The sequence below is a fragment of the Entelurus aequoreus genome, linkage group LG04 (assembly GCF_033978785.1).
Source record: "Entelurus aequoreus isolate RoL-2023_Sb linkage group LG04, RoL_Eaeq_v1.1, whole genome shotgun sequence".
NCBI classification, from domain to species: Eukaryota; Metazoa; Chordata; class Actinopteri; order Syngnathiformes; family Syngnathidae; genus Entelurus; species Entelurus aequoreus.
The window spans coordinates 37,942,734-37,952,162 of NC_084734.1; the positions used below are offsets into that span (position 1 = coordinate 37,942,734).

The window sequence follows — 9,429 nt, forward strand, 5'->3', positions numbered from 1 at the left end:
CCACTGCCCGGATCATGTTTCTTTTGTTTTTGACTCCCTCATTTCCTGTTTTCAGCACCCCTGGGTTTGTGTTTTAGTTGCCATGACTGCAGATTGTTTTCACCTGCCTCTGATTAGTGTTCGGGATGCTCACCTGCTCCTGGGCACTAATCAGAGAGCTACTTATTCCCTGCTTATCGCCACACTCAGTCTGGCTTTCTTATTTGCTTCATGCAACATCTCCATTTGTGATCCATGCTTTTGATTCTTGATTCCTGTGCTAAGTTTTGCCTTAGCTCCCCGTGCTCTCGGCGCGCTTGCTTTGTTTGTTTGTTCCTGCCTGATTTATGAGAATAAATCACTGTCTTACCTGCACCTTGTCTCCGAAGTTTCCGTCTGCTTCGTGGGAGAACGACCTACGCATAAACATGCAACCCAAACGTGACAGCCACATAAAAGGCTTGTGAGACAGATTTGGGGGTAAGCTAAAATGCTTCTCAATTTGTCATCACCCATCTTTTTAGTATCCTGGTTATTTAATTTACCTCATTTGGTAAAAGTCCCGAGGATGAGTTCTTTGAAATATGACCCCTGGTTTTGGTCCAAAATGGTCGACTTATTGTTTATTTGCGAACATGCGTTCTTGAGACTTTTTTGTCTGTCCTGTCATGACCTCGACCAAATTGATGATTGAAACTGATGGTATGGGCCAAATTTGAAAAACAAATCCATAAGTGGCGCTACTGAGTGAGTTTGGTGCCTTCCTGATCAGGACTCCTAAAATATAAATTAATTTACTCTTCCTGATGGTCTTGCAAACTTTGGTGGGTTTCCGAGCATGTTAAGGCCTACTGTGTTACGCTTGGGTGGCATGGTAATGCATGGATCGTTTCCCCAAGATGCAGACGAAACTCCAGAGGCAGCGTGCATGTAGGAAGATGATTTATTTTCCATAAATCAGTCAAGAATATAAGAATAAACAGAAGGCATGTTGATAGCATGGGAAGCTATGGTGAAGCTTAGCACAGGAACATGAATCAAGAATCACAGGAATAACCAAACAAAACTTGTTGCATGAAGCAAACAAAAGAGCAAGACCGAGTGTGGCGAGGGGCAGGAATAAATAGCTCTCTGATTAGTGCCCCGGAGCAGGTGAGCATCCCGAACAAGGTGAAAATAATCAGCACCCATGGCAACCAGGAAAAACAGACCCAGGGGTGCTGAAACAGATCTAAGGGAGTCTTAAACTAAAACAAAACATGATCTGGGCAACGGATCATCACATACAGAAATGCAAGAAAAAACACGGATAAATCCTTTCTAATAGGGCTTTGCATTGCTATACTGCTCAGGCCCTGAATCTATTGTCAAATTAATACCTAATAACATGATTTGAACTTGATGGCTATAAGAAGTGGAGGCGAGGACCCTACATGACCTCAGTGTCCCGATTTAACACTGCTTGTTAATACTCTCGGGCTTCAGAGGAGCTCACGGCCGCCCTCAGATCTTACTTGCTGTTCAAAAACACATTACATACCGTCCCCGCTGTCAACGCCTTAAGGTAAAGCGGTAACGTTTTTAAATCCCTCCCTTTAACTCTTTGAGGGCGCAGCGTTGTCATTTGTGTTAGGCGAGCGTGACAGGTGGAGGAATGGTGGCGGTGATCCGGAGGCTTCCATCATGGGGAGGAATTCCGATGCCTCAGAGTTGAGGAATTAGCAAATGAGGGGGGCTCAGGCAGACGAACAGTAGCAACTGTCCACCGCGGAGTCGTGTTACAAGAGGATGTGAGATGACATTCCGCGCACGTCTGTAGTGTTAAAGATCCTGGAAATCTGCGTCATGAGTCGTACTTGGTTGGTTAGTATGGTTAGTATATCGTATGGTGTAGCCCGCCACTCGCCCTAAGTCACCTGTGATAGAATCCATCTAACTCCTGACACTAATGAGGACAAGAGGGAAATAAAATGAATGGATGTGTTCCAAATCATTTTTCCCACAAGAAAAAAATGTAAATTAATCTGTTCCAGACACCAAATGTTAATACAAAACACTTTTTAATAGGGAATAATACTTGGTTTACAAGCAAGTAAAGATGTCAAATGCATATGAATGAAATTTAAACTGAACATCACTTTTACCTTTATTGAAGAGTTTTGTTGCCAATGAGGGAGTGGAACGGGGGAGGTAGGGCAATTAACACCGCATCCAAATTCTAGTGTTTCTCACCTTATTTATCAAAGTGCTGGCGATCGTGTTCGCTCCAAAAACGCTCACCGCTTTGTTTACTTCAACTGATGCAATCACACGCATGTTTGAAACAGCTTTACAGCACAACACGTCACACTTTCGTGACTGGACTTATTGTCCGTTGCCTTTGATTAGACTATTACAGCAGAACTGAGCAAATTAAGGTTCACAGGCCGCATGCGGCTCGTTAAGCTTTTCAACGTGGCCCGCTGGACATTCCCAAATATTTTTTTTAGATATTTAAGATGGAAACTGTAGCTGCCATTATGATGTGCAGTGATGTGTTCAAATTACCGTAAGTCTTGAACTATACAAAGTAGAGATGTCCGATAATGGCTTTTTTGCCGATATCCGATATTCCGATATTGTCCAACTCTTAATTACCGATTCCGATATCAACCGATACCGATATATACCGTCGTGGAATTAACACATTATTATGCCTAATTTTGTTGTGATGCTCCACTGGATGCATTAAACAATGTAACAAGGTTTTCCAAAATAAATCAACTCAAGTTATGGAAAAAAATGGCAACATGGCACTGCCATATTTATTATTGAAGTCACAAAGTGCATTATTTTTTTTAACATGCCTCAAAACAGCAGCTTGGAATTTGGGACATGCTCTCCCTGAGAGAGCATGAGGGACATGCTCTCCCTGAGAGAGCATGAGGAGGTTGAGGTGGGCGGGGGTTGAGGTGGGGGGGGGGTGTAGGGGGTAGCAGGGGGTGTATATTGTAGCGTCCCGGAAGAGTTAGTGCTGCAAGGGGTTCTGGGTATTTGTTCTGTTGTGTTTATGTTGTGTTACGGTGCGGATGTTCTCCCGAAATGTGTTTGTCATTCTTGTTTGGTGTGGGTTCACAGTGTGGCGCATATTTGTAACAGTGTTAAAGTTGTTCACACGGCCACCCTCAGTGTGACCAAGTATGGCTTGCATTCACTTATGTGTGTGAAAAGCCGTAGATATTATGTGATTGGGCCGGCACGCAAAGGCAGTGCCTTCAAGGTTTATTGGCGCTCTGTACTTCTCCCTACGTCCGTGTACCACTCCGTACAGCGGCGTTTTAAAAAGTCATACATTTTACATTTTGAAACCGATACCGATCATTTCCGATATTACATTTTAGAGCATTTATCGACATCTCTAATACAAAGTATTTCAATGGTTGGAATCTGCGCTTTTGCATGATATACTAGTTACTATGGTAATCTAATTAGTTACTATGGTAATCTAATTAGTTACTATGGTAATCTAAGTCACAGCAACTCAGACGAGGCACGAAGCAGTGTGAGTGGGGAGCATTTCCACAGAGAACCTGAAAATGCGGGTGTCAGGGACAGACGCAGAAGGAACAAAGTTCTAAAGCTTAGTGATATATCAGATCGAAGGTGGGTTTTTATTTTACCCTTCGCGTTCAAGTTTTGCTGTGTTTGTTGTGTTTCGCTTGATTGTAAAATATGTGGATTAAGTGTTTTATCGTTCATAGTTAATATTGTAAATCCCGCATTCTTTATTTTCATGTACATTCTGGGCGTCTCATTCAGTAAAAAAAATGTAAAATTCCATTCCGTTTTTTAAGGCGGTCTGTCATAACGTTTTTAGCATTATTTGTGAGGTTTTGTATTAGTGTCCCTAAAAATAGATATACCGGCCCACAGACACATTTTTTTTCTCAAAATTTGGCCCCCAAGTCTAAATAATTGCCCAGGCCTGTATTACAGTGTGCTACAACTTTGTTTGGCTCTATGGTGTGTTATGTTGCCATTAAAAAAGCACAGGGACTGACACCAGCATGTACTTAATCGTACTAACACAGAGTAAGTGTATAAAAACCCAGATACCGCTGTATTTGATCCTTATTACTGACATTTTTGGCGCCCCCTATGGGTTGTGTTCACAAGTATTTTTAGGACAAGCTAGCATACATGTACATGCACACCTTCTCCTCATTCAATGCGTTTTCTTTATTTTCATGACTATTTACATTGTAGATTGTCACTGAAGACATCAAAACTATGAATGAACACATGTCTAGAAAGAGGTTCCGCAGCCTCCGAAGCAGAACCTCCAGGTTCTGTAACAGCTTCTTCCCTCAGGCCGTAAGACTTTTGAACGCATCATAATTATCCCCTCAACTCCCCCCAAAATGGATTAACTCGCTGGAATAAAAAAGACAATATAACATACATCCATAAACGTGGATGCATATGAAAAAGTGCAATATATTTATCTGTACAGTAACCTATTTATTTATTTATATCTGCACCTTATTGCTTTTTTATCCTGCACTACCATGAGCTAATGCAACAAAATGTCATTCTTATCTGTACTGTAAAGTTCAATTTTGAATGACAATAAAAAGGAAGTCTAAGTCTAAGTCTAATGTACTTAACAAAAAAAAGTGAAATAACTGAAAACATGTTTTGTATTGTAGTTTCTTCAAAATAGCCACCCTTTGCTCTGATTACTGCTTTGCACACTCTTGGCCAGTGTTGGGACTAACGCGTTACAAAGTAACGCGTTACTGTAACGCCGTTAGTTTCGGCGGTAACTAGTAATCTAACGCGTTATTTTTTATATTCAGTAACTCAGTTACCGTTACTGCATGATGCGTTACTGCGTTATTTTACGTTATTTTTTATGTAGTATCGGCTAGAAACTGAAGATCTGAGTGTGTTTTGTGGCAGCGCTGCGGTGGAAAATAAGAGGCGTACGTGCTTTGTGTGGGTGGGGGCGGGGGGGGGACTCCCATACCGTAGTTGAGGAGCGCAGGGGAGACGTTCCTTCGGGGCTAACAACCTTCACTTTACCCGGAAGTGGTCTTTACAGCTGAGTGTGAATGACGAGGCCGGCGGTTTGTTGCAACTTTGTGACTTTATTGGACGCAGCCCTCCACCAAGCTAGAGAGAGCACCTGCAAGCACTCACTGTCGCCGGTCGCTCACTTCTCTCGCCCACTCACTCACTGACGTCATTCACCTCACACGCTGTCATATCTTAAAGGGCCACACACACACACACACGCACACACATAAACGCTACTATCATAACAACTAACAAGACATCAAGGCGAAGCCAAGAGTCGATTTTTTTAACAAGGAGAAATTCTCAATACTTTTCTTTTGTCGAGCACAAAGAAAATAACATTTTTGTTAAATGTAAGTTGTGTCTTGGATCAAATATCCTATCTACTTCAAGTTCATTATGTTGCAGGTATTTAAAATAGTTTTGTCAATTTGTTCTGGCCAGAAACAAATTGGCCTTTGAAACATATCTTTGTCTTTGTGTGTTGTATGTAGACCACATTGTTTGTGTGTTGTATGTAGACCACATTGTTTGTGTGTTGTATGTAGACCACATTGTTTGTGTGTTGTATGTAGACCACATTGTTTGTGTGTTGTATGTAGACCACATTGTTTGTGTGTTGTATGTAGACCACATTGTTTGTGTGTTGTATGTAGACCACATTGTTTGTGTGTTGTATGTAGACCACATTGTTTGTGTGTTGTATGTAGACCACATTGTTTGTGTGTTGTATGTAGAGCACATTGCTTAGCAGAGTTCAGTAATGCAAATGCATGTCAAGTTGATCAACACATTGTATTATTCTCCAGTGCAATAACAGTACTGAAATTAAAGCTAAAGGGCATTAATGGGAGCTTTTAAAAAAGAAAAGAAAAAAAGAAGTAACTAAATAGTTACTTTTCAAAGTAACGCATTACTTTTTGGTGTAAGTAACTGAGTTAGTAACTGAGTTACTTTTGAAATGAAGTAACTAGTAACTATAACTCATTACTGGTTTTCAGTAACTAACCCAACACTGCTCTTGGCATTCTTTATTTCTACTAATCGCAAATAATTTTGAGTTAACTATGAACAAAATGCGACTAATCGCGATTAAATATTTAAATTGTATGACAGTCCTGATTTATATACATACATTTACATACAGGTATATACAGTACATATACATAGACACATACATACATATACATATATACGTACATATACATGTATACATACCTATACACATATATACATACATATATATACACGTGTATATACACATACATATATACACATATATACATATATGATTATATACATATATACACATATACATACATACATATACATATATATACATACTGTACATATATACACATATATATACATATGATTATATGCATATATATACACACATACATACATATATGTACATATATGATTATATATATATATACACAGTATATCCTCAAAGATGTATAATCTTCAGAGAAAGCTCAATGACTTGTATTCAATGAGTTGGTAAGTCTCACTCGTGCCTCTGGAGTTATGCTTGATAGTGACCATGTTACTTAACCTACTTATAATTGGGTGCTTTGTAGAGTGACCGTCAAGTTCAAGTTTCATTTATTCAGACATTTAAACATTTGACAGATAAAGAGAATACTTTTTTATGCATATAGTCTGAAATGGAATAGGCAGAAGCTAAAGCTTATTACACATATGCCAGTGTATTTACAAAACAGAAACAGAAAAAACTACTATGCATGCATTTGTAAATGTTTTTGTTTTTCTGTTCATCACAAAAAAATATTAAAAAGCTCCATCATATAAATTTTACATATTTTTTTTAGAATTGATTTCTTGAGAATAATTTTAAATTGAATTAAAGTAAACTGAGATTTGTGTGTGGAAAAACGTTCAAGCCGGGGGTTTAGTAACAGTCCCATCATAACACGGTGTCCTTTTTTTTTTTTTTTTTTTTACATGACTGCTTATAAAACTTGATTCATGCTTGATGATTACAATATAATTACTCACCCATTTGGCGTCCATTGGAAAAAATGGTGGCATGTCACAAGACAAAAACTGCCCGGGCGCCTGAAAGTAGAATAGCAACAGAGAAGCTTATTGGCGGAGAGGTGGCGGCGGGCTTAAACAGCTATGTAAACACTTTCCCTCTCTTCCCAACCCGCCCTTAAGTAATTTTAGCTAGGATGCTGGTGACGACAGTTGTCCCGCTGGAAGCTTCGCATGCTGGAATAAATTTGACATTATGATATTGGAGACGGGGTCCGGGGGGCGCCCACCTTCGCAGATGAAAAGGGGAGGTGGGAGAAGGAGGAGGGGTTCTGGAACAAGTTGTTTACTCTTTTGTTCCAACGACTTGACCTCTATATGGGGGTGTGGGCTCTTTAAAAATGAGCCCGCCCGGCTTTACGTAACGCTGGGGAGGAAAAAGAAGAGGGCGAACTGCAGAGGGCCACTATAGACGGCGTGATTCAGAAGCAGGGACTAGACTGAAAGCTGGGGATTTTACGGGAGGGCAGGGAGAGTTTTGCGCACCTGGAACAAGGTAGGGGCATCATTTTAAATAACAGGAGTAGAAAGGGGTAATGGCTCATGGTTGCATGAGTGAATTTTAGTTACTTTTTATTCCTCAGTTTGTCTATAGAAGGTTAGATCACATTGTATGACCTGCACCAATGTTTGCATTAATGTTTGTTAGTTAGCAGGATTTTTGATGCAGATGAGTGTTCTATACTTTCCTGTTATAAACCATGCACACATCTTAACATGTTGCTGCCGGTCCAAATTGGAATTCACAGAAACAGTGTAAGCCTTCTCCTCCTGGATTCCAAAAGCACTTTTATACCAAGACCTTCAAAAACCTTCAAGAGTCCATTTTTATATTTTCTTATGCTACATTCGCATGTCATGCATCATGCTCGAGACATGTGTGTGCCACATTCCTGACATATGGCCGCCGTGCTCCATGCCTGGAATGTCTTTCTACGTTACGTGGCGAGGGTTGCGCAGGCAGGGGCCGGGGTCAGCTTCTCCCCTGACCTCGACCCAGAGAGAGTCTAAACGCGCTAACGTGTGTCATGCAACACGTCCGGCGTGTCCACACGTGCTACGTTGAGGTAGTCTTACATGACTGTGAATTTAAGACAGGAACGTCAACAGCAGAGCTGTAAAGTGGCCCAGAAAACAAACTAACTTGTGATTAATCACAAATGATTATTGCATTAATCAAGTATATACATTGATTATTCACACAATTTATTTTGACTGTAGATGTTCCGTGGATGGTTACCCGAAGGGCGAAGCATGTTGGTACACGCTCAGTGATTAGGCCAGATGAGTGAGGGGATTCCGACTGGTGTGCTTACTTGCAGTACATTCAAGTAAAACAATTTCCTGGATGACATTCTGACAATAACATTGCTTGTGTGCCCAAATTTTAAGTTCATTTGAACTATACCAGCAGGTAATACCTGTGATTAATCATGATTAATCCAAAAGTGTGATTATTCAGATTTTAAAACCTAATCATTAGACAGCACTAATTAAGACGTTATGTCTTATTTGTTGCTTGTTTGTTAGTTAGTACATTTGGGGAATTTTGTTGCAGATTTGGATAAAGGTGCATATGTTTTTTGTAATTTCTGTGTTATGTCAATGTTTTCAAGAAACTGCCTTACAGAGACGGTGTTCCCTCCATCAGTTTTGACAAATTCTCTTGATTATTTTTACGATTTACCGCTTGTTTTCGTCAACTAAGTTGAACAATTACACTGTAATTGTGTTTTTTATCCACTATGCATTAAAAAACATAAAAAAATGTCCGGTGGGATACGGTACAGTCGTGTACAACCATGCATTTTCAGTTTTATCTTATTTTACAGATGAATTGGAGATAAAATTGTGATTGATTAGATTGTCATTGATATGATGTTGTCTCTTAGAAAACTCCTCAGTGTTAGTCCTTTAAAAGCCAATGTGTTTGTCTTTCCAGTGTTTCCTAACGCCATCTATTCATCCATCCATCGCCGTCACTTGCCAACGAGAAAGTGAAACAAAGAGGACAGACGGACGTTGCCAACAAAGAAAAAAAAAGGTCTGAAGAGTGTCAGGTGGCGCGCGTCATGGCGGCCATTGATCTGGAACGAGGGCTGGAGCACAGGGGCCAGGGCTGGGGACGAGAGAGGCCCAATGTGGACAACTTTGACTCGGAGATGCAAGAGTGGGAGGACCAGCTGCAGGACATCCAGAGGAAAATAGAAGTGGTGAGCCCGAAACATGGAATTACCTTTTATGAATGTTCAAACTCCATTTGAAAAAGATCTGCACTGATTAGACAGATGTTACTTTCACACACAAAATGCAATAGCACATGAAAATAAA

At 40.2% G+C, this 9,429-nt stretch overlaps 1 protein-coding gene across 2 annotated transcripts in view; it reads left to right on the forward strand.

The window, feature by feature from the left end:
* Positions 1 to 9,192, forward strand: part of LOC133648561 (protein SOGA3-like) — a 28,755-nt gene extending 19,563 nt beyond the window's left edge. Inside the window, exon 9 of one of the 2 annotated variants that reach the window (XM_062044778.1) lies at positions 9,041 to 9,192. In XM_062044778.1, the coding sequence (XP_061900762.1) occupies positions 9,041 to 9,050 (10 nt within the window). In that variant the 3' untranslated portion in view covers positions 9,051 to 9,192. The remainder of the gene's footprint in view (positions 1 to 9,040) is intronic. The other variant, XM_062044776.1, reaches the window with a different exon arrangement.
* Positions 9,193 to 9,429: the final 237 nt, after the last annotated feature.